The 25728-nt window shown below is 37.1% G+C and overlaps 2 protein-coding genes across 21 annotated transcripts in view; one reads left to right on the top strand and one right to left on the bottom strand.

Moving 5' to 3' along the window:
* shep (alan shepard) overlaps positions 1-20639 on the top strand; it is a 145086-nt gene extending 124447 nt beyond the window's left edge. For 4 of the 20 annotated variants that reach the window (XM_036815546.3, XM_065864635.2, XM_036815541.3 and 1 more), the window contains 8 exons: positions 6974-7227; positions 9298-9356; positions 10542-10666; positions 13700-13841; positions 14060-14430; positions 14676-14840; positions 15197-15372; positions 16284-20639. In XM_036815546.3, the coding sequence (XP_036671441.1) occupies positions 6974-7227; positions 9298-9356; positions 10542-10666; positions 13700-13841; positions 14060-14430; positions 14676-14840; positions 15197-15361 (1281 nt within the window). In that variant the 3' untranslated portion in view covers positions 15362-15372; positions 16284-20639. Of the gene's footprint in view, positions 1-6973; positions 7228-9297; positions 9357-10541; positions 10667-13699; positions 13842-14059; positions 14431-14675; positions 14841-15196; positions 15373-16075; positions 16117-16283 lie in introns of all 20 variants that reach the window. The other 16 variants (XM_036815548.3, XM_036815549.3, XM_065864637.2 and 13 more) reach the window with 12 other exon arrangements.
* Positions 20640-23347: 2708 nt separating this feature from the next.
* On the bottom strand, positions 23348-25575 carry Srp54k (signal recognition particle 54k). The gene is made up of 2 exons (XM_036815764.3): positions 24493-25575; positions 23348-24281 (listed from the first exon to the last, which is right to left on the bottom strand). Exons 1-2 carry the CDS (start codon positions 25408-25410, stop codon positions 23673-23675), a joined length of 1527 nt encoding a protein of 508 aa, XP_036671659.1. The 5' UTR covers positions 25411-25575; the 3' UTR covers positions 23348-23672.
* Positions 25576-25728: the final 153 nt, after the last annotated feature.

Here is a 25728-nt window from a genome sequence, read left to right on the forward strand (position 1 = left end):
CATTATTCTTACAATAAAGGTCATTTATACTTTGCCTCACCTCCATTGAATACGCAGCTTTGCCCCTTTAGAATGTTTATTTTTCTCGTTTTCAATTCTTTCATGTAATTCTTTTCTCCATTTCTTTAGGTTCTTGACTCATCTTTTCTTTTTTATTTTTTTTTATTTTCTGTAAATGCCAAGATGCATTGTACGACTTCTCGGGAGCTTCTTGCTATGGCCTGTCCACTCAATTGAGTTATCTGCTTTAATTCAATAAATTTATTGCATTTTATTGTGCGACTGTCGCCAAGTGGCTGCTGCTTTTGAGTCGAAAGTCTGGACTACCGCCGTCTACTCTCCATATACACATATATATTCCGCATATTTGCGTAGGCCCCGCACTGCCACCCACTCATACATATATATCATATATATATAGTATCTGTATCTCGAGCTATTCGAGAGTATCTGGCGTTGACATGAAATTTAAACTGCGACCCATTGTCGGGTTACACACACATTTTCCCTCTGCCCATTTCAATATCAAAACTCAGACATGACTTTTGCTATCTGCCAGATACTTTTTCCCGTCTGACTTTTGTATGTGTGCAACAAAATGTTTGCGGTTAACTTGGATAGTGAAAATAGGGGGGGAAATGGGGAAATCTAGTGTACACAAGCGTAGTCAACGTTTGTGGCTTTTATTATCATTGTGATTATGGTTTCAAAAGGGGCGTATGTACACGTTTATTTGCTGATATAATTATGATTGAAAAATATTTGAATTGCCTATACATTTGTAATAACATGCAAGAGGATTACAATCAACAGAGTATCATTAAAAAAAGCTGTTTAAAGAACTTCAACAGAATTAAGATACATCTTTCTACACATCTTGTTGGGACAATTTATCTTTGAGTTTGTTGGCTTCTTCTCTTTCTTTCTTTCAGGCAAAGCACGTGCTCATTGCGACTTCCAATTTAAGATAATACCTACCAAAAAAAAAAAGAAGTAGAAGTAGAAAACCTGCTCAACCTTTTCCGAATCACGTAGAGCAAACACAGAACCTTTCCGCTTGATTAAAGTCTTGCTACTCAAGGCATTCCAATCCGTTTTTTACCCCCTTTTTGGGTCACAATCAAGAAGTCTGAGTGATTCCCTTTGATTAGGTATCCAAAATTATGCAAATTAAATACAAGTATACATCTCATCTAGAAAAAGGCTTAACAAGACCACAGGGAAATGCAAAAAGAATTTGTCAACAATTTTTCCCCTTGTCGCCATGCTCAATTTATTTATATTTATTATTCAAATAAAATGCAAAACAAAGCGAAATTCATTTTTAAAAATAAAACAAAGTGAGAACAATGCAAATTTGTGTCAGCCAACAAACTCGCAATGTGGGCAAAATGAAAAATCGTGGAAAACGGCCACTTGTCCATATAATGTCAATTTTAAACTCAACATTGTGGCAATAGCTAGGATTTAATAAAAACCACTGTTTTGCAAGGACACAAAAGATTGAACGCATTTATATATGCAGCCACCACGCAATTGCATGGAATAATATATATACATAATGTATATGTTTTAATATAAATATTTAAAACAAAATACATATATATAAAAGCGAATTGCCATGAAAAACATTTATTTATAATTATGAACTTGAGTTTGTGCTTATTTATGGGGTCACTAGAAAATGCATACAATTTCTTGGAAGAAGCTCATAAATTTTCTTTGATTAGATTCATCCACGAAGCAATTACAGTCTTATCACGATGATTATAAAAGTTTGTTGGCAACTCTTTTCGGGGCCAGATAAATTATACAACTTTATTTTGGTTAGAAGGTTGGGTTTAATCAACTTTTTCTGCTCTGCCCCAAGACAAAAGAACAAAGAACTTATAAATCATAATTATTATGGAAATGTGTCGTTGACCTGCTAGATAAAAGTACTGCCTATAATTTGAAATTGAAAATTCTTTGTCACCAAGGAATTATGGCTGATAAAGCGCTTTCGTTTTTATTCCTTCTTTTTTGATGGAAAAGAAAAAATTCATAAATACTTTTTTGCGAGTAAAATTCCACCTGCAGATAATTCGAAATTCTTTGGCACTGGCATGTCAAATATTTGCACAGGCAAAAACTGCCTTTAACCCCCCCCCCAATGAAACCATGACTTGCTTCGATTATTGGGGAGGGAAAATCCCCATTCAACCCCACATTTTTCCGGGTGGTTTCTGCTGACTGTTATCTGACGCCTAACATTTCCTATCTGGCAGCAAATGAATCCATCTAGCCGTCTATCATTTTCATGCCAGCTTCCACAGTTGAGAGCACAAAACGCATTTAATTTATATAAGTCACGTGAGAGGCATTTTTTATGAGCAAAGCTTTTGGGGGAAAACCCTCCCCAATCAGAGGAAATGCTGGATTTGACTTCCTTGATTTGATGAGTTTTGCAACCCTCCTCCCAAAGGGGTTTTTCGAGAACGAAATCCGCTCAAGTAATATAAAAGTCTCGAATCGTAAGCGGACACGCAGCCAGCTCTAATTTGACTCCCCATAATTCCTCATTTCACAATGGGTCAATGGCCCAGAGTGGTTGTCTTTCATAGAGTTCTATACATATTTCCGGGGACTTTGGGGTTTTCATCTTTTGGCTGGATTTCAACCTACATATGCTAACCAAATTTGACAAGCTGGCAAGCACTTGGACAAATAATATCTGTCACTAATCATGACGGAGTGGATTTATGCGGCAACTGATTTAGTGACTGAAAATAAGTGCACTCCATTTCGTATGCTTCTTTGGTCTTTGCATTTTGATTTATTAGTGAAGGCCCCATGGGAAGGGGGTGGCCAAAAAGGGGGTTGGAGGGGCTCTAGGACCCCCTCCGAAGAAAGCCAAAGAGAAGACTCCGCCGCTCGGCTTAAGTGAATTATATATTTTATGTGTGGCGCTCATGTCGTGAAGACATCATAAATCAAACAAAAGTCCATTTGGTATTTCACACTTCTGGCACGTGACTCTTTCAAGCGGATCTCAAAGATCTTTCGGTTTTTAACTTTCTCGGTGGTTTTGTGGGTAATAATTGCTGATGGTTTCTTAATGGAGATGTTAGCGTGGATATGATGTTCGTGATTGAAATTGCTGGGGCATTAATCACAGAAAATGTCACTTGTTTAAAGTGTTTCTAAGTGTTTTTTAATTACTTTATTTTTTACTGTGTTTTGGCTTTGCTTATAATAAATTTTAAGATTAAATTCTATTTATTGGTATTCTCTTTTCACGTAATATGTCTTGAATTAATATTTCAAAAGTAACTTTTTCTTGGTATAAAATTTCAAGAGTAATTAGTTCTTGATATAATATTTCTTGAAATAATATTTCCTAATATAATATTTCTTAATATATTATTTCGTGATAAAATACTTCTTGATTTATGGTTTCCAGAGAGAATTTTTCTTGATTTTTGGTTTCCGGATAGATTTCTTCTTGACTTATGGTTTCCGGATAGATTTCTTCTTGATTACTGTTCCATTAGGACTTAAATTAAAAGTGTCTGCAATTGTTATAATCGATTTATAAGGGCCATTCCGCCAATCTTTAAACATCCCCTATAAAATTCATTACTTACCTCCTGACCCTTTCTCAAGGTCTGTGAACCGCCTCTTTTACCCCATAGCTCCATTCCCATTCCAGCGAAACCTTTGTCTAATCTAGTGAAAACCAAATGGGAGAACAAACGAACAGTCATAAGTTCAGGCCATTAACAATTGCGTGTTCTGCCATCGTCATCGTCATCGAATCGAATCGACGACGACATCATTTCTTTTCATTTGAGTCCCATCGCTGCCATCGGGCGGGGCAATCAAAAAGTTTAGCTTATGCCATTAAATTGTATTTTTAGTTTGTTTCGCTGTCGCTTCCTCGCATTCGTGCAAATGCAATAAATAAGTAAACAAATTAAATGCGCATAAATAACATAGGCGGAGCGGCAAAAAGGTTAACATATCCCAACTACCGTGCTAATGTGCATAAACCTTTTGCTGCCCAAACAATTCGAATACAGTTGGCCAAAGTCTCAGACATCAGACACGTGTGGGCCACAAAAATCAGGAGAAAAGCATGAGAAACATGTAGAAAAATAGCTAGCGAAAGAGCCGGCAAAACGGGGAACCAGATAACTTATTAAAAAGCGAAAAACCTCACAGATTTCGCAGCGTGAAATTTTTTGCAAATGACGCAATTTTTTGCCAAAAAAAAAAAATTAAGTAAATAAAATACAAAAAGCTAGAAAAAAAGACGACAGCAACAACAATAAAAAGCTAAGCCGACGAACAGAAAATTAAATAAAATAAAAAGGCCAGCCAAGTTGTCGTTTGCTCATTTTGGCGTGACACACATAAGAATACACAGATAGTTAGACCACAATATATATTTTATACATATACTATATATAGAATATAATTTGTAGTTGCTGTGCGCATAAAATTATTAGAACGATATAATTTCATTATCAGAAAAGCGGCGACGGGGCCGCAAAAAGTCGAGAGAGAGAGAAAAGTTCATTGGCACACAGGGCGTATAAGTGTTGGCTTAAGTATTTTCGCACACTCACATGTAGACAGATAAACAATTGCTGACTACAAAAATTGCTGGCTGAATTTATTATTTAATTATGTTTTGCATGCGAAAGAAGAAAGGAAGCAATTTCGTACAAAATGTATCTTCTAGATGCCCGACGACTGTGCGGAGTAACTTAACGAGTTTGGGGAGTCAAAGATTATTTTGGACTTGGCCCAGAGAGATAGCGAAAGAGCTGAGTTTATGATTTGTGTTGGTTGCCTGCTGGCCGAAGCGTGACTTTCACATCTCTTTATAAATTCCCCAAAAATTTACAGAAAGAAACACATGATGGAGTGTACTCTTTATCAGCTAAACACAGGATTTCTCAGAATATCAAGTATACGAATAGTGAATCTAAATTTTTTCTTAAATATTAATCATAACTTTATAAAAAATTTAACAAGTTTTAGTCAATAGTAGTTTAAAAATTCATTTCTATGTAACTGCCTTTAAATAACATTCAAAAACAACACAAACTGAATAATATTTCCCAGAAAACGGAAAAATAATATATTTTAGATACAAACAAATCCCAATTTTTATTTTATTTGTCGACTCCCAATTGATTTTAGTCGCCTCTGTGGATTTACATTTTTTTACAAATCAAATTTTGACCTACGGAAGTATTAGCCATGACACGGATCAATTAGCGAAAACTTTTTATTTAACCCTAGCCCTCCCCAAAATTCAGTGGTTTTTATGCAAATGGATTTTGCGGCTGGGTAAAAAGTTTTCAAAGCCATCAAAAATCGTTCTTTTTTTTTCGCTCCTGAAACAAAAGAAAAAACCCAACAAAAAATATTTTCGCTTGATTTTCATTTGGGAAATTTTTTTGGGTATTTGCAGTGGAACTTTTTTCTGGTTGCATATTTTAGCATTTCCCGCTGATGGGCTGCTGCTGTGCGAATAAAATAATGTTTTTGGCAAATTTTCAAAAATGTATCAATGGCAAAGTTTGTTGGTCTTTTACGGGGGGTATGCGAAGTGTGGAGCCATTGTTTGTTGCATACAAATTTTATAGATTTTCAACGCCTTCGACGAGTGCAGCTGCCAAATATCCTGCAGCCTTATATGCAAAGCTCGAGCTTCGTCGTATCCTTCTTCTTTATTCGTGTCCCTCTGGCACATGTGTGGCATTTTAAGTGAAAAACGCCATCGTCATGGCTGTCGTCAACATGCCAATGTGCCCGTTCCTTTCATTCCCCTGCAACTACTACCTCTGTATACCTCGTTCTCCCTCTATCTATCTCCTCACCTCCATTTCGGTCTCTATCTATAGAGCTATGCCCATCTCTATCCATTGTGTGAGCCAAGCAGCATTCAATAACTTCGAATAGCAGCTATTCCAGTTGGAATTTCAATAAAAATACTTGCACTGCCTCCAGTTGTCGCTCTTCCTCTCTCAATCTATGGATCTATGGATTGTGGGAGCCAAATCGCTTAATATTATCGACATACTTTTGCACTATACATTTTAATATTGCCTACAGTTGTGGTTCCGTAGGGGATGAGAATGGAGTCCTTTGACCGCTTATCATTTGGTTTCCACACAAATGGTTGAGCATCAGTGATGTATCAAATCGTGTTGATGTTTTTTGTATGATAATATGTACATTTGTTTACAATACAATTGGTTTTCCAAGTTGTAGAAAAAATAAAACTTAAGATTCTAAAGTTAACGTTAAAGCATGTACCAAAATACTAAATGGAACTGCGAAACCAATTTCCTCTTTGATTCGTGCCTATGTATCAAGACAATGATTCGAGCCTATGATTTGATCCTATGATTCGAACCTATGATTCGAGCTTATGAATGGAGCCTATGATTTGATCCTACGATTCTAGATTAAGATTTGATCCTACGATTCTAGATTAAGATTTGATCCTATGATTCGAACCTATAATTCGAGCTTATGAATCGAGCCTATGATTTGATCCTACGATTATAGATTATGATTTGATCCTATGATTCGAACCTAGCTTATGAATCGAGCCTAAGATTTGATCCTACGATTCGAGCCGAACCTATGACTGGAGCCCATGATTCGAGATTATAACTGTATCTTATGATTCGAGCATATGTATGATTTGAGCCTATGATTAAATTCTGTGATAAGAGCCTATGATTCGAGCCTATGATTTGATTCAACGATTCGAGCCTATGATTTTTTTTCGATCGATTCCATAGCTTATCGAAATAACCTAAAGCACAGCTTATGTTATACTCACTTATTTAAAATATTGATTTATTTTGAAATATAATATTACTTTTGCTTGTAATATTTTTTTTTATATGATCTTAAAATCGAGATATCTTTCCACGTACTATAGCCACATCTTCTCTATTTCTTTCAGTACGGTCAGCGAGTGCCGACGGCAGCCTCACCGAGCAACACCAACTCGAGCAGCTCCTCGAACACCGGCTCCCAGAGCGGCACGCTGAGCACCAGCCTGAGCAACACGACGAACACCAACACGAACATGGGTCCCAACGGCACGGTACAGAATCAAAACCAACAGGGCGGCGAGCAGTTGTCCAAGACAAATCTCTACATTCGCGGACTGCAGCAGGGCACAACCGACAAGGATCTAGTTAATATGTGTGCACAGTGAGTACCACCAGGACCACAAAAAAACTAGGGAGGAATATAAATAATAGATTCCCAAACCCTTTGAATGCCATTTAAATCAGATTCAGATTTCAGATATGGATGCAATCAGGCCTCTCAGTGATTTGTGCGTGTGCGTGCCCTGCGGTTTTGTATCTTGTCTCTGCGGTCCACCTATCACATTAAATTGCATTACCATCATCTAACACAGCTCCCTGGGCATGCCATTATGCAAATTCATTTTAATTGTTTTTGCTGCTCCGGGCTTTCACTGGGCCGGAATATATATAACTACATATATATATATTTGCTATAAATGTGTATGCCTTTGAGGAACCGAAGCAATGATGATGCCTTTGAGCTAGAAGCATCTTCATCAATTTTAATTGAACGTTAATAACGGCCTGTAGGAGAAATGAATTGCTAGTTATTTATGGGGTATCTTGATGTATTTATTAAGTACTATAGAAAATGTCATTAAAAATATTTTATTTTTATGGAATGTATTGCATAAACTGAAAATTTTATCCTTAACTATCTCTATTAATCTATAATAAATAAGAAGCAGTTTCGTATTTATGCTTTTTATGAAGCTGATAAAAAACAGTCTTATCTGAATTATAATTTACATAAAAACATTGATATAAACTTAATATCTCGCAGTATTTTCCGCTTTCTTTTTAAAACTCTCAGTATATGGTATGCTATCCCAAATATATTTATAGAATGAAAATGTATTCAATTCTTTCTTGTATTTTCCTATCCAAGCTGTATCTTACAGATACGCTTGTATCTTTGGTGCCACATCAGGCATACGAAATGAACTAATTAGAAATGTGTGTGACCGACTATTGATTTGGCCCCACTGGAAGGTGGAGTGGAGTGAAGTGATGTGGTTTGTGTTTTTGAGACGGAACGGAACCCGAAATCCATTTCCATCCGTCCTATTCGCCCCACAACCACCACCCCCAACCCCTCTGCTAATGAGCGGCTTAGCCTCAGTCCATTCCGCTTGGCTGCCTTTCCATAAAGCCACCCCGCACCCTTTATCCTTCTACCGAAAAGTAACCCCCAAAAAAAACCCAACTAACCCCTGACCTTTTTGATGAACGACGAGGCCAAGTTTTTGCAAAACTAAACAAAATCCACTAATTAGTGCGCACGCTTTATCAACAAAAATTTTGTTTTTCGGTTATCCAAAAAAAAAAGGAAATCGTTTTCGTGGTTTCGTGTGTACCAACAAACTTAAACGTATTATTATGTGCGTAATACCCATACGCACTGTTGACCATTTCTTTTATGCATAAAAAATAACTTATTTGTGGCGGCGCACAAACATAAAAAAGCAGGAGGAAACCCAATCCCCCTGCGGTTGTAAGTCAAGTAATTAAATTGAAGGTTAATTTATTTTCTTTCTATTTTTTTTTTTTACCGCACAGCGTCCTTTTCTCCTGCTGCAGGCAATCAAAATAAGCGGCTTATTAGAGGGCAAAAAATGGGGGAGCGGGTCTTTAATGTTATTATAACTAAGTATTTATGGGGTGGTGGGAATGTCGGGGGGGTGAGGGGTTAGGAAAGAGTAGTGTAACTAAGAAGTTATCGATTTAATTTCACACGGCAGGCAGAGAGAGGGGCATTACACTTGGACTAAGGCAATTATTACCAGGCATAAGTGAGCAATGTAACGCCCTGGGAAAATGGGGAAAAGATAGCTAAAGGGTTGTGAAAATTTCCATTGCCTACTTTGGCGCGCACGAGCATAAACATTGCATTTTAATGACACTTTAATTGCCCTGCGGTAAGGTAAACGGGGTCCAATCAGAACCAGGTATTCTCAACCCATAACCCTTCAAAAACTACCCTTTCCTTAATTTGATTGTATAGTATATATTTATTATGGCACGTGGCACCAGACACACGCACAAAACGACACCCTGAGAGACCTGAATGTGTTTATAATCTGATTATCCATTATCCATTCTTTGCAGTCGTTGTCATGCAACTATTTAACCATTTAATGCGGATACTATTTAACCCACCTGTGTGTCTCTTCTTGTTTACAACTTTCAGATACGGAACAATTATATCAACCAAGGCTATTTTAGATAAAACAACAAACAAATGTAAAGGTATTTTTTTCTTCACCATTCTCATCATTATTTTATTTATGTGTGTTTTTGTATAAGTATTATTAGTATGTGTTTATGTAAAAAAAAAGATATCCAAAAGAAACGCAAGAAAAGAAAATGTAAACAAACCAAAAACTGAAATTTCATTGATTTTTCAAGTAAATTTTGTTCTTTACTATTTTTAAATGTTGAGTGCTCTTTGAAAAATATTATAATTAGTTTTAAAGTAGTTTATTTAATTCTTTAAACTCGTCATTTCTATTTTGTAATCTAAACTATTACCTAATCGTTTCTTTCAACTTAAAAATTTCAAAGAACACTCAGCATTTGTTTTAATTTCTTTAATATGATCACAATTTTTTGCTCGTTCGTTAGTGGTAATATTCATATCATTTCATTTTTTAAATATATGTTTTGTTTAAATTTCAATTTTGAAATACATTATTGGCATTTAGCAGTTTATTCCTAATTTCCTTCTACTACCTTTGAGTTTTTCAGTTTATCATTTCGCAATCGTGTCATTCATGCATTTCACTCTAATATTACAAATACTATCTACTGCTACTGATGCACTCAACTAATGCTAATAATAACGATTACGATATTATGTAAATACCCCGATAACTGAACAAGCTGTAAAAATAGTGTATCTTATGAAAGACTGCTCTCTATCAATGTGTGTGCGTGTATCGATATAAATATATTTTTATTGAGTACGTTTTTTACTTGCGTTTGGATTTATTCTTCTTTTTTTTCTGTGAAGAGTTTCTGTTTTTTTTAGCATTTAAGTTGAATCAAATTAATTATTAATTTAATTTTCACCCGTTTTTTTCTTCTACTCCTCATTTCTTGTTGAACGAATATTTTGTTTTTGTTCGATTTTGTTTTTGTTGCACGTGACCCAATGCGAAAATTCCCATTATTTTTTTCGGTTCTTGATTGAATTCAATTTCAATTTTCGATTTGTGTGCCAAACCAAATATTGGACTATAAATAAACATCTCTTCCTCTCTCTCTATCTCTCTGTATCTGTCTCTGCAAATATATTTATATATATATTTATACATGCAATTAAAAAAATAAAAATAAAATTCCCCCCCACCCGCAACACACAAAAACAAACAACAAAAAATAAAAAAACAAAAACAACAACGAAAAACAAAAACAAAATATGCTTTTTTGCAGGTTACGGCTTCGTCGACTTCGAGCAGCCAGCCTTCGCCGAGTGCGCCGTAAAAGGATTGCAGGGGAAGGGCGTGCAAGCTCAGATGGCCAAAGTGGGTATCTGGGTGCTTCATAGGCCGGCCATTGTACGTTTGTTTGCATGCAAGTAATACTCACCCCCCACACACCGCAAAAAGTCCCCATCCTATCCAGAAAACAAGCCCGAAGATCCCATCTCGAAACTCCAAAAACTATACCCTTTATCCCCCGAACCGTTTCCCAGTCATTTGTGCATTTCGTTTACTGTATACTGACCCCAAAGCTGCCTCAGAACTTTATTTTTTTTAGTTTTCTCAAGGCTAAAATTAGTTTTTGGTTAAGGCCCAGTATTTATGCTCACGGAAAATGTAAAAAAATACCACTTAATAAATTACTTGATGTTTTAGATTATTTTTAATCTTCAAATAGTGTTAGGACCTATATTTATATTTATTTTATTTTGTGTATGTTTTAAATTAAACGTTGGTCACACTTTTCTGAGCATTAATACAAAGCCTACATAAAAATTGGGTTCCCACTTCCTGAGAAGCCATATTCTCAGACAGTATTTATGTCTTAATGAGGCGCTACAAATATTTATCTTCTCACGCCGCAGGGTGTGCATTTTTGTAATTTTTCTTATCTCTTATTTATTTGAATTCCCGCCTAAAACCCCCTATCCGATAAACCCAAAACCAATCCCCAACCTCTAGTTCGTAGTGTTGTTCCAAAAACTCTCTTTGTATAACCGTTTGTCGTATACCAAAAACCACACATAATATCTCTATATAACCGACTATATAGACAGAAACATATTTTTTAGTAAACCTCAAAACATTCTTTTAGATTTCTTATCTTGTTTTTTGTCTTACTTTGCATAGAGGTAGTTTAATTAATACAGTAATACATTTTTTTTCGTATACATTTCCATATTAATTGAGAATAAATGCATTTATTAATGGCATTCATTAGTTCATTTTTATGAAGCTGAAAGTCATAAAATAAATAATCCTTCTCTTTAATCTTCCTTTAGCAGTTGAGATATGAACCCCCAAATAATGACATTAAATGAGAACAATTAAAGTTTTTAGCGGAATTGTTTGGTAAATTAATTGCATTAAGCGTACACAGTACAGGTATATTTAGAGTTTAGTGTAAAACATGTTCCTAAGGTATTTGAACATAAATAGAATGCAGTACATCCAATACAAACCCCAATAAAATCATTAGGCCTTTTCATCAAGTTAGATCTAGAACTTGGGTACTCCCTTACATTATACTTAATCTTGTTTTTAATCAATCCGGTTATTTAGATTAAATTTTAATAGATTTTTTATGAAACAAAATTGATCACATTAGAAGAAACATATATCTGTATAGAACAAAATATTTAATATGCTTATTTTATTTAATTTCCCAAATAGACCGCCAATTTAAGTTGTTAACTCATACTTCATGTTTTTTTTCTAAGAGATATTGTAGCTTAGTTACTAAATGGGAATTGGGCTATAGATACTAAATTTAAGTAGATTTTAGTTTAATAACTCATTGAATTAAGTAGCGAAAGTCATGTTTTACATTTTTCATCCCGAGAACATTGTAACCATCCCAATATTTAAGTCGTAAATTGTAATCAATAATTAGCAGCCATATACAGCGGCTTACGGAAGCTGGTATTTGGCATCAATTTCAATTTTTGGCCATTCATTCGTGCATATTAATAATTTGTAAACAAATCAAAAAGTTTTTCATTCGAAGAGCTTAGCAACTTTGTTCACTCCCCTCTCGTTAGCTTTTTCCCAACGTTATAATCCGATGGCATTAAAGGCTCATTAAAAAAACCATAGCCAACAAAATAATGGAAAGTTTGCTGTACAAATAAAACACAGACCACACGTAAATCCGTAGGCATTAATGATTGTAATCTATAGAGTTGAATAACACTGAAAATCACACACATTAGAAACAGTACAACTAGAGTGTATCTCTCTTCATATCTGATATTTTATATATTGAATCTGTATATTCAACTGTATAAACTGTATACTCGTATTTTGAAGTTATAGCCAGCCAAGTATTTAACCAACCTCTACTACTTCAACCTACTACAAAAGTTTGTTGTTTGAGTACGCAAATTGCTACAAACCTGTGCCGGCCAAAAATCAAACCAAAAACCAAATACAATCTAAACTCTAAGTATAACAATCAAACAGATCTCATTAAACTCTAAGACATAATTACTGAGCAGGTATTTAAATTAATTAAGCATTTGAGGTGGCAAAGCATCGAATTGAATAAACATCGATAGTAAATTATTTCGATTTTTTCGATATCTCAACTGTTTATAAATCGATTTAAATAAAAATAAAACATTTTGATTTAAGATTGCGTTTTTCAAGCAAAAACCAATCTTTAAAATATCTTATTGTGTTTCATAACACTTTCTTTAAAGATAAAACTTCTTAATTTTACATTTATCAATTGCAATCGAAAGGAATCTGTACTATCGATGATGGTATCGATGTTTTGCCATCTTTGTTAAGCATCGTTGAGGGAAAAAAGAAAGAACACTGCATCTTGAAGGGGGTAAAAGTTCCATAGGTCTACTTTTTGCATTAGGTATTATCCGATAAGTCTGAGGCATTACATAACATCCACACACACACAGACACTTTCGCAAGAGTCAGGCACACTTAACACTCACACTAACACACTGACAACAGACAAACAGTCCAAAAAGAGTTGACAACAGAAACATTTTTGGCAAGCAACTTGAATATTTACTAATGACAAAATCTCTACGTTCTTAATTTCTCTACTCCCCTCTCTCTTGAAATAAAAAAAATATATATAAAACAAAACACACAACACAACTTCACAAACACAATACACACAACCAAACACACACAAACACACACATCAAAATGCATCGCACAACCAATAAAAATACACATGCTTACGCCAACTGCTTTTGTGTAACGTTAATTTGTGTGAAACCGAAACAAACAAACCAACAAAAATCAACCATCAAAAACGTACAAAACAATTTAAATCGATTCAATTTCAACAAACAACCCAATCAACAATCGACAACACCACACCACCCTGATCTGACCCAATTGCATACAACAACCACACAGCAACAGGAACAGGATCCCACAAATTTGTATATTGCAAATTTGCCGCCCCACTTCAAAGAAACTGATCTGGAGGCAATGCTATCGAAATACGGACAAGTTGTTTCGACCAGAATATTGCGTGATCAGCAGATGAACTCCAAGGGTGAGTAGAAAGTCTTGAAAATAGGGTTGCCACTGTAGATCTTTAAATTGAAAAATATTTTCATTATTTAAAGTAATGAATTCGATTGTATTATAATATATATTATAATATTATATATTGTATTATAAAAAACGAGAATTTCATTCATGACTTCAAGACCCTAATTGAGAGTTATTCTTGAAAAACCCTATAATAATTATTACGATTTTTTCCCCCAGGCGTTGGCTTTGCCCGCATGGAGAGTCGCGAGAAGTGCGAGCAAATCATTCAGATGTTCAATGGTAACACAATACCGGGTGCCAAAGATCCCCTGCTGGTGAAGTTCGCCGATGGTGGACCCAAAAAGAAGAATCTCTTCAAGACTCCCGATCCGAATGCGCGTGCGTGGCGCGACGTCTCCGCGGAGGGGATTCCCGTGGCCTACGATCCCTCGATGCAGCAGAATGGCGTTAGCGTGAACGTGGGCACGCCCATCGGAGTGCCCTACTCCCGATTCAGCGCCCCCCAGGTGGGTGGCTATCCAGTGGCCGGCTCCCAGTGGATACCCGGTTACATGATGACCCAGCCGATCACTCAGGTAGATGATCAGGTGAGTAGTGGAGTTACTTCCATTATGGGTATGTGACACTGGACTAATTTAGTAATGCTTTAGGATTCAAATGAATTAAAATCAGAACTGTTTTACTCGATACTCGCATGTTTTTTTTTGTGACTATTTCATATTCAGCATTTAATTTGAATATTTATTCGGCTTTTTCCTGTTTTAATCCAGTGTCATGTGGGTTTTTTTTTTAACCTTTAACACTTACTCAACCGACTGATTTCTTTTCACAGTACATGCAAATGGCAGCCGCCCCACAGCTGGGTGTGACCTCATACAAACCGGAGGCTGTGAACCAGGTGCAGCCCCGTGGCATCTCGATGATGGTTAGCGGCGATACGGGCGTGCCATATGGAACGATGATGCCCCAGTTGGCCACCCTGCAGATTGGCAACTCTGTAAGCCACCGATCTCTGATCTCCACCCGAAACCCGAAACTCTTTCTTTCGAGTTTCTTCGCTTAAGAGCAGACATGCACATGGATAGAGTTCAAATCACATATTCATGTCTGCTGAAATCCTACTGGATTGAAAAGAAAGAAAAAGAGTTTTTAGCTCTGTAACACTGTGAAGATTCGTAACTTTACTATCTTCTCAGTGTGAGCTGCGTGTGTTTAATCTTAAAAAGTTGATACCTAATTTGTACTCTTTCTATTCCTTTCTTTTACTCCAATCAATTTCCTCATGCTTTCGATTTAATTTTTTGTTTGGATTTATTTTTGTTTTATTTTTCGTTTCTTCGTTTTCTTTTATAGAACTTTTCTCCATCGTTACAGTATATTAGTCCAACTTATCCATATTATGCACCACCACCAACTATTATACCAACAATGCCAATGACAGATTCCGAACAGGCTAGCACAGCTGCATCACCCGACGAGGCATACACACAGTATCCACATCAAGCCGCTCCCAAATAGGTCTTCGCGAGGTGAGTGAAGTCTTCTCAGCCACTGTCTTCTCTCTCTGTTCCTGTTCCTGTCTCTGTCTCACAGGCTCTATGTCCACTGCTCCAAATTCTCTGTCTGCCATTCAATCTCTGGCCCCCATAAAGCACTCATCAAAGATCCTTTAAATTAATATTTCCCCATCTTGAACCGTGTTTTTTAAGAATAAGTTTTTTAAATCTGAAAAAATGTTCTCAATCAACACCAAAAAAATTATTTGAAATTGTAAAATAAGGTTCAAGTTCAACATTATTGACCAATTTTTATTTTATAGGTTGTAGCACTAACCGCTATGCGCTTACCAACACTCTTTTGCATGTGCGCTCTTTGCTTCTAGAGTCCCTTTTAAAGTCCCAAAACAATCATCTCACTCACCCAATTTCATTTGCATTCACTTGAGCTTTCCTTTTATCTAAACCCCCAAGGATTCATCGTTTCTATAAACACTTAAACACACTTACCAACACTGCACCGTCAAACAACACACATACACTGACAATCAACGGCTTCATGTGTTTTGTGTGCTCTGCTTGTTGTTGCTTGCCTGTTTGCTTCAGATCTGTTCATTCACAATATTTTTCAACCACTCCACTGAAAACTAAACAAATCAAATCTACTTATTTATTTTCTTTACAACTTTCGGCGGCTTCTTTTAAAAACAACAACATGGCTCTATTTCTTAAATAGTATAGTTACTAAGCAGTCTAATCTCTGGTAATCCATACTAGGTAAATATCATTCATGGTTCATTCAAATCACTTGCATGTGACCCGACTTTAAACATTTTCCTGAACTATAAGAAGAGATAAAAAATGAACCCCTAGACCCAATCCATTTCCTGAGATTAATGATTTTTAAAAGACATAATTACTAATTCAAACTTGTATTATTCTAGCTATAATATATTAGTACCCCATTTGAGTACTATATAAATTAGACGAGAGTGAGAGCATGCCAGGTGGAAGCGGAACAGCCAAGGAGGATGGAGAATCAAGAGGAGAAACATTAAAAGCAGCGGATCGGATAAAGGAGTCTACAACAACCACCACACGAATAAGAACTAGAAGAAACTACTGAAACAACAACATCAGCAGAAGAATCGGAAACACAGCATGCAGTTCACGAAAATAAATCTAGAGAAAAGCCATCCCCCCAAAAAAAAGAAGGGGGAATCCCAGAAAGCTGAGGCAGAGAAAAAAATAATGTATAAAATAAGGAGGTTGGATGTGAGGATGAAGTTTAGGGGATACATGAATACAATGTAAGCGATGCGTAGGGAAAAGCCGGTCTCCGAAGAGACGAGCGCAGAAGACGCGAGTAAAAAGTGAAGAAAAGCAAAGACTAAACTTAAATAATAGAGAATAGTTATACACTAAATAAACAACCAGAGATGCAACAGCAGAACGGCAACAATTGCCAAACAACAGCGGCAAACGAGAGAAGAGCAGTCGAAAATATTTACAAAAAGAGAACTGCAGGATGCGAGAAGAAAGCAAAGTCAAAGGAAACTCACTTGGGGGTCGTCAGAACTTGAGGAAATCTGCTGAGCAAAAAGAAAAACCATCGCAGATTAGAGTTAAGTTAATTTTGTTAAGCGCAAGAGGAAAAACAATTGCATGGGGGAAAACCGATGGGAAGAGCGATGTAAAAATAGAAGAGAAGAAATAAGAATAAACTATTTTGCTAATTTTGAGCTAGCAAAACCTAAGCAGACAGAAAATTTGTGAAGTGAAAGCAGAGAAAAACCGAAACAGAAAAACAAAAATAAATGTGTGTGCAATGTATGTTAAAGAACCGTAAAGAAAAAAACAGAGCAAATAAAAACCGAAACAAAACCCATTTCGATGAAGATGATATAAACAATGCATAACTCTTAAGTCAAAGTGCAGCGGCAACAAAGAAACCCCCAGAAGAACGAAGAAAGCGCAAGAATGTGCGGAAGAAAGCGAAACTTTTTTACCTTAGCGGCAACGTTTTCTTTGTTGTGGCCTGCTAAAGAAGATTTTTACGATGAAACTCAGACTCTACCTTTGTTTTGTTCTGTTTGTCTAATTTGTAATATTTATTTTGTATTTTTGTTGAAACGTGTTGAACAGCACAAAGAACGGAAGCAGAGGAAAGCGTAGATAGCCACAAAAAAGAATGGAGATCTTTGGTTTGTTTTCTCCTTTTGTTGGTTTCTTGAACCAAACATGCAAATTGTATAAAGCAAAGATCCGAAAAAAAAACAAAACAAAACCTAAAGAAAAGCAAAAAAGAAATGTCTAATTCCCCCTTTTTGACATTCGTTTTGTGCTATCCAAGCAGTCAAAAAGAAGAAAAATAAATTAAAACAAATGAAATGAGAAGAAAAAGCCTTTGAAGCGGGCAAAAACCTAGTATTAAGTCTTAGCAAAACAAAAATAAGAAAATTGCAGTAAGCAAAAAACAGATTTAGTAGTTCTATAGATCTAAAAGAAAGCAGAAGACGGGGAGAATAAGCAAAAGCTTACGAAGACCGAGAGAAGAAGGGAAAATCTTGTACTAGTTTTTAGCATATTTTTTGTGCTCATCAGTCGATTTAATGAATGAATTTTTTGTAGCTGTCTACAGTTTTTTACGTTAACTGTTTTTTAGACATATTAATGAAAAGAAAGTAAAACCAACAAAAACAACCTAGATATAGTATATTTTTTCTGCAGATGACAAGTTGTTGAGCAGCAGAAAGCAGAGAAGACAGCGAGAAGAATGGAGTTTGATTAGCATGGAAACCAAGAGGCAAACACTTTTTAAAAGGGAATAGCGAAACAAACCGAGAGACGAACACACAAAAGTAGCAAAACACAGAAAAAGAAAATAAAATTTGAAACTGTAGAATTGTAGTTTAGCTTTGTGAAGAAAGGCCGGCGAAGAATGTAATTTTTGAAGGATCAGCAAGGATCGAAAAGAACAACAAGAACAACAGCAGCAGCAGCAACAACTGGCACAGGCAGTAGCAGAAATGTATAACAAAAACCAAGAAAATTAATGTTAAATTTAAAAATGAAAACAAAATGATGAATTAAGAAAGAAGAGAACTACGTTTAGTGAACCTAGTTAATAAGCGAAGATTTCTTTAGTCTTGTAAGCGTCTCTTAAGTAGAGTTGAAGAACGGAGGTCGGAGTTTAGAATTGAAATTTAACCTTTTTCAAAGCCTAGCATATTTATTTTTCCGAGACACACACACACACTGACACAAACAAACACACACACTGACACACAAACACCGACAAGGACACAACACCTATCAAGCCTAAGCATTGTATTTGTGATTTTTTCGAATGTTAATTGATTAACGAAACACGATGAGCAAAATAAGAGAAACAAGGGAAACATCAAGTGGGCGGCTGTGGGTGGGAGAAAGTTTGGCGATGAGAAAAGAGAAAGAGAGAGAGACACGTTTTTGAGAATCTCCGTTTTGAGCAAGGACACCCTCACACACCACAAACAACATTCCTGAGCAAAGTCTTTGATTTGATTTTGATATATATATGTATGCGTTGATACGATGATTTGATTTTCGAGTTTAGAGTTGTCGAGTCGCCTAACTGAACTATCTACATATATATACATTATATATATATATATATATATATACATATATAAAAACGTAAGAAACACAACGCCAAAAGTCTTCCTAAGCCTAAAACCAAAACAACAACAAAATGCAAATATTTTTTTTTTCATTTTTGTCATATTACGATTATTTGCTTTAGACTGACTACGAACTGAAACTGTAACAATAACAACAAATGCAGGATTGTAAACCCTAAAAATGAAACGTTTATACACCTAGACTCACCTCCTAAAGTTAATAATGCAGGCATCGGAGAAATATTTATATTTTGCCAAGACATTCCAAAAGCGAAAAAAGCCAACAGAGCGAAATTGTTTAAAGAGAAAAATTCACGCTAGGATGCCTGCATTTGTTGTCCTATACAAGAAGAATCACAAATACAAGAACCACTCATTGGGAGGATATTTTTGAAAGATTTTCAATCCTGTTTTCCTCGATACAACTACTACTACAAAACACGCCCACGCACACGCATACACCTCCCCCAAAAAAAAACTCTCACACAAAGTGCAATTTTCTTTCTGTAGTTTTCATTGATTTTACTTTGTTAGCAGCAAAAAAACCACTTAAGCAAATTGAGAAAGCATTAACTCTAAGTTATTTATAAATCGACGGAAGAAACGAGAAGAGCTGGGGGCGTGTCTTATCGCCCCCTCCCTAGGAAAGTGAAAATGAAATTTATGTTTTAGAGAACGGGAATGAAATGGAGTCGAGAAGGCGGGAGAAGAAACCTAGTATTTAAGATCAAAGCCTAGTGCGTAAGTCTAGAGAATCTAAGTACAGTGTTGACAAGCAAAGAAGAACGCAGATGCGGAAACGAGTAGCGTAGAGCGAGGCAAGAACAGTAGCAAGAAAGACGGAGACGAGTAGGACATATGATTTCTAGTTGGTAGCGAAAGGAGAAAGAATAGTTGGTTAGTTGGAGGCAACACACGTAGAAAGTTGTAGTTTTTGTGTAGTTAGAGCGACAGTGTTGGAAAACGCCGAGTCGCACAGTTTGAGGTTAGGTTTAATTTTTGAAAAATGAAAAACAGAAATAAAAGATAAAGGATGAAAGGATAAAAGCAAGGACGTTGGAGAGGATAAACAATAAAATCAACCGACGAGGAGTGTTCTAATCTAAAGCTATACTGACTTTTTGTGTGTGTATTTAAATCTACTTTGACAAGAAACCAAACTTGGAACTCGTTTGTTTTGCGTCTGTATTTTGTTTTAATTTAATGCGTTTTACTTTAGTTTTTTAACTAATTTTAAGTAGTTAATTTATTATTTGTCTTAAAATCGCCGAGACCCTAACCAAGATTCAAGATTGCTTGGGTATCTCGCCCCTGATTGAATGAGAACCTCTACCACGAGGAGCGAATCGATTAAATTTGATGCAAGTGTTGAAGTAATTTTTAAAATGCAAACAAAAAAATGTCTAGTGCGTAAAATTGAAAACTAAAAACAACAAAAATTTCAATAAAAACTAAAAAAAAACAAAAATAAATAAATACCTTTGGTTTTGAGTGCGTTTTTCTTCGTTTAGTTTTGCGTTAACCTTCGATGTGATTTCTTAGTAGTAAAATGTTTGCGATATGAATTACCAGTAAGCTTATTCACCCCCACACCAAATAGTTTCCAATACGAACTCCTAAATTAATTGAACACCCCCCCCACTAAATTGAATTGTGTTTTAAACAGGAGGCAAACTTAGTCGTCTTAGTCGTTGTTTAGGGGCGGGCAGAGCAGAACGTGAGAGGCGAGCGGGAGAAATAAATAAACATTTTTTAATTAAGCCAATTTAAGGAAATGATGAATATATATTTTTTTGAAAACTTTTTTGACGAAACCAAGAATATAAACAAAACAAACAAAAAACCGAAAAACAAAATGAAAACACATAAAAGTGAGAGAGCGCGGAGCCAGAGGAAATGTACGCTAGCAAATCGATGGGACAGGCAGGATGGTTGGGAAAAAACAAGCTCATTATATTTAAAAAATAAATAAGAAAGTTTCGAAAGGAGTGGTTGGAGGGAAAGTAGTAGTTGGGAGAAAGTGAGGGAAAGGAACAAAACACGACGACAAAGGCGTAAACTAACTTTAAGTAAACGTAAAATGCAAGCAGCTAATTAAACTTAGAAACAGAAATACTTAAATGAGAGTAATGTACATTTCGCTTGTTGCTATTTTTAAGTTTTAAATCAAAGTCTTTTAAAGAACTTTATTCATTTTCTTATTAACAATGATAAAAACCAAAAACCACAAAAAAATCAAGCCAAGCAAATGCGCAAACTGGTAAAATTAAATCAGAAGAAACAAAAAACAACTACATCTCTCTTTGTAATCCTCCAGAATTAAAAAAAAAGAAACTGAAGGAAATATCGATCGAAAGCATGAGGAATCCTTTTCAACTCTCTGTGTATTTTTTAAATGTATTATTTTTTGCATCAATGTGTGACGCTTTTAAGCATTTTTATATGGCGAAAGAATTGTATTTAAATCTCTAGTAAAAGCTAAAAAAGAACACGAAAACCAAAAACTCTAAAACTGACAATTGACAAGAAAAAATGCGAGAAAGCGAAATCTTTGCTACAACTTTCAAATTTATACGCGTACTTTTTGTGCCCTCAACTTTAATGCAAAAGATCGTTCATGAAGGCAAACCGAATTGGAGATCAAGAGATAATAGTTAAAAACCAAAAAACAAAAATGAAGAAAAACGTTTAAAAATGAGAAATTAGTTTAAGCAAAACATTTTGCAGCTTTTGTGCTTATTTCGCTTAAGACTAGTTGAACAAGAAAAATAAAAAAAAAACCAAAAAAAAAACAAAGTAAATAAAGAAAAAAATTAAATCTAGTTTTAAGTAAAAAAGAAATGAGAATAGATCAGTATAGAACAGAACCGAAAGCGGGAGAATCAAGCAAGAAGCTAAGCGAGGGCAGGTTGAAACATACCTGGCCCGATTTAAAAGCGACAGAAGGCATTAAACCGAACATAGCAAAAGATTTAAACTGTGGACGTGGAAAGCGTTGAAGAACACAAAAGTAAAAAAAAACATGAAGAAAACGTAACGTCTCTTTGGTAAGAAAAAGGAAAACCTAAAGAGCAAATGCTGTCATCCAAAAACCCAAAAAAAAAAAACCAAATGAAACTGAACTTTTTCTGAATCAATAAAAGACAAATTGATTTTCTGTAAGAAAACAAAACTCAAATGCATTTTTCATTCCTTGGGGGGGGGGTTGGGACGGGGATTCAATTTGATGAAATCGCATTTTCCTGGAAATGTCACACTGGGGATGAGTCCACCCTTATGAGTAAGGGTTATCCTGCCGTGGATGCTATGGTCTCGAAACCTTTGTGCTCGTAAAATGTTTAGAATTTTGTGTGGGAGCTTGTAATGAGTTCCTCCCTGAGGCTATCCTTTTTCGTCCCCCCTCCCCCAAACTCGTAAATAAAGTCCTTTGTTGGGGACGCAAGGAATATGAAAGCCCTCTCTCAGCGCTTTAGCTCCTAGTGAGTGAGCCTATGTGTGCGTGGTGTGGCAGCCGCAAGGATGAACCCAAAAAACGTTGACAGCAGTTCGTCCTGCTGGTTTTCCTGCTATCCTGTTCTTTTGACTTGTTTGATGGTTTTATGAGTGTCAGACTTTGACAGCTTAATAGACATTTTTATGGCAGGCAATCGCCATTTCATTGTTATCGCAAGGCGGCAAGTGGGTGGATTATGGAGTTTTCAGGGCGAAAAGGAAAGCGGAAGTCGCACCCCCACAAAAACCCAGCCGTTCGACAACTTCCGGGACAAAATCAAGGGATGCTGGAAGCCCCAGCCGAAAAGTTTTACTACCAAGGCACACAGTCAGAAAAATAATTTCTGAAATGCTACTAAAGTTTTGAATTTTTCATTATAATATAAATTCATAAGCCTGAGTGAATTTTGAGATACTTTTTTCACTTCCATTTTTTTTCTGAGTGCATACACACACTTTGAGTGTGTGTGTTCAGACCCTCCCCCAAAAACAGCAATAAAAGCATTAACATTCGTTTGCTTGTTTGTTTATTTTGGTTCTCCGGCCTGCATGGGTTTCTTTTTGGGTTTTCTGAGCACCTGTTCGCCTCTTGTTTTTTGTTTTAGTTGTATGTGTAAGGAAGACAGGGATACTGATAAGGTCATGAACTCTCAAAATCCGGTTCATCGTCTCCATAAGCTCTGGTTTTGTATGTTGTAATAATAGATATTATCACCTTTTTTATTTAATTTACCTTCGTTTTCCTTAATATTCTTCAGTTGTTTAATAGTTTTAATGGTATACCAATTTGTGTGGAATGATATAGGGCAAACAATTGGTTAAGAACTTACCTTAGAGTCCAATAAACACAACCATTATAAAGCCAAATTCATGTATTATTTATTTATTGTTTATATCTAGTTCAATTTGCCTTACGGGTATTCTGATAGGCATGCTAATTCCATTAGTTCGTGTACAGAAAACTGTTTAAACTATAAAAACTGACACTGTGACTGCCAAGCCGTACAAAAAACGAATTGTTAACTGTTTGCACGCCTATATAGGTTACATACGCTATATTCGCTACCACATTGGATATCAATTTTTGTGGTCTTGGACAAATGGAAACAATGGCTAACAAATTACGAACTACGCGGAAACAAAATCATATAAAAATCGTTAAATTTACACGCCACCAGCTCACTTGCCACCAAAGCCGCCCATCAGGTTCCCCAGGCCACCCAATCCGCCCGCCGCTCCCTGCTGCAGTTGCCTCATCATGTTTTGGAGTCCACCAACGCCGCCCATCTGCTGCAGCATACGCGGGTCGATCATCTTGGCCATCTGCTGATTGAGCTTGGCCATCTGTGTGGGATTAACGTTCTTGGTCATGTCACCCTGCTTGAACAGGCCCTTTACGCCGCCCATCTTCTTCACCACCGCCGCGAATTTTGTATAGTGAGCAATCAATTCCTTGACCTCGCGTTCCAGGACTCCAGCTCCTTGGGCCACGCGGATGCAGCGGTTCGGCTGCTTACTGAAAAGCTTCGCTCCGTCTCGGTTGTCCAGTTCGTTGTCCGACATACTGTCCATCATCGTCATCATGCGCTTGATGCGCGCCATCGACTCCTGTTCGCCGCCTTTGGTCATAAAGTCCTGTGAGAAACCGGGAATCATGTTCATGATCTGAGAGAAGGGGCCCATTTTCATGATGTTCTGGAACTGCTCGTACATGTCGCGGATGGTGAAATGCCCGTGCTTGATTTTCTCCAACAGTTCGTCGTTGCCGTCCAACTTTAGTTCGTTTACCTGTAAAAGGGTTAATATAATCAGTACGTGTTGTGCATTTAAAAAAGATAAATTCAAATATAAAACAGAAGACCCTTCAAACTAAAATATTTAATAGTTTAGAGAAACTTCTAGTAAATGAGATCACAATAAAATCACATAAGCTTAAGCCGGACAACGGAAAGATGCCTCTTGATACCATCATAACTCTATGCCCACGTGTCTATCTCACCTTATCTATCAGTCCCTCGATGTCGCCCATGCCGAGCAGCTTGCTCACGAAGGGTTTCGTCTTGAAGGGCTCCAGATCGTCGATGTGCTCACCCGTGCCGATGAAGATGATGGGCGACTGAGTGGCCGCCACGGCGGACAGGGCACCGCCTCCCTTGGCATGGCCATCCAACTTGGTGATGATCACCGAACCGATGTCCACCTTGTCCTTGAAGGCCTTTGCCTGGGCCTCGCAAGCCTGTCCGATGGTGGCGTCCATCACGAAGATGATGTTGTCGGGACTGACGGCATTGGACACCGCCAACATCTCCTCGAACAGCGATTCCTCCTGCTTGTGCCGACCCGAGGTATCCACGATGATCATCTCGAAGCCCTCGCGCTTGAACATATCGACACCCTCCTGGGCAATGACCACAGGATCGATTTCGGTGTAACTGCCATAGAATGGAATGCGTGCCTTGGTGGCGTTCTGCTTGATCTGATCGTAGGCTCCGGCACGGAAGGTATCGGCGCACACGAGGCAGGACTTCCAGTTGCGCTTCTGGTAGTGATAGGCCAGCTTGGTGCAGGTGGTGGTCTTGCCGGAACCCTGGAGGCCCACAAACATGACCACGTTCGCCTTTCCCTTGATGGGCTGGTAGGGTTTCACGCCGGGATCGACCAGTTTGACCAGCTCCTTGAAGACCGCCGACTGGATCATGCGACGTTTGTTCAGTCCACCGGCCATCTCATCGAAATCGATGACGGCACGGACATTCTCGCGCAGCTGCTTTACCAGCCGGATATTCACATCAGCCTCCAGGAGCGCTGCGCAAATCTCCTTGAGCATCGAATTTAGAGCCTCCTCATTGATGACGGTCGCTTTGCTGAGCGAGTGCAGCGCCGTTGTTATCTTGCGACCCAAATCCGCGAGAACCATCTTGCCGGTGGTAGTTGTGTGTGGTGCGGCGTGCGGACTACTGGCAGCTTGTGAATTTTGTCGGGGCTAGGCGCAAAGCAGCAGCTTAAATTGTATATTTTTTGGACTTTCTTTCGCCTGACACGTCGATGTGGAAGAGGAAGAGCCTGCTGACCACTGGCCATTCGCAGCGGGCGCGTGTGCAGCTGTCAAAACAAAGCCTGTTATCGGTCATCGACGGCGGTTCGTGGTGACTGGCAGTTGGCGGGAGAGCAGTAGTGCTGTCAAATCTAGCTAGATGTGAATTTTAAAATAGCTACTAATAAAATAAAGATAGCA

The sequence above is a fragment of the Drosophila suzukii genome, chromosome 3, assembly GCF_043229965.1.
Source record: "Drosophila suzukii chromosome 3, CBGP_Dsuzu_IsoJpt1.0, whole genome shotgun sequence".
NCBI classification, from domain to species: domain Eukaryota; kingdom Metazoa; phylum Arthropoda; class Insecta; order Diptera; family Drosophilidae; genus Drosophila; species Drosophila suzukii.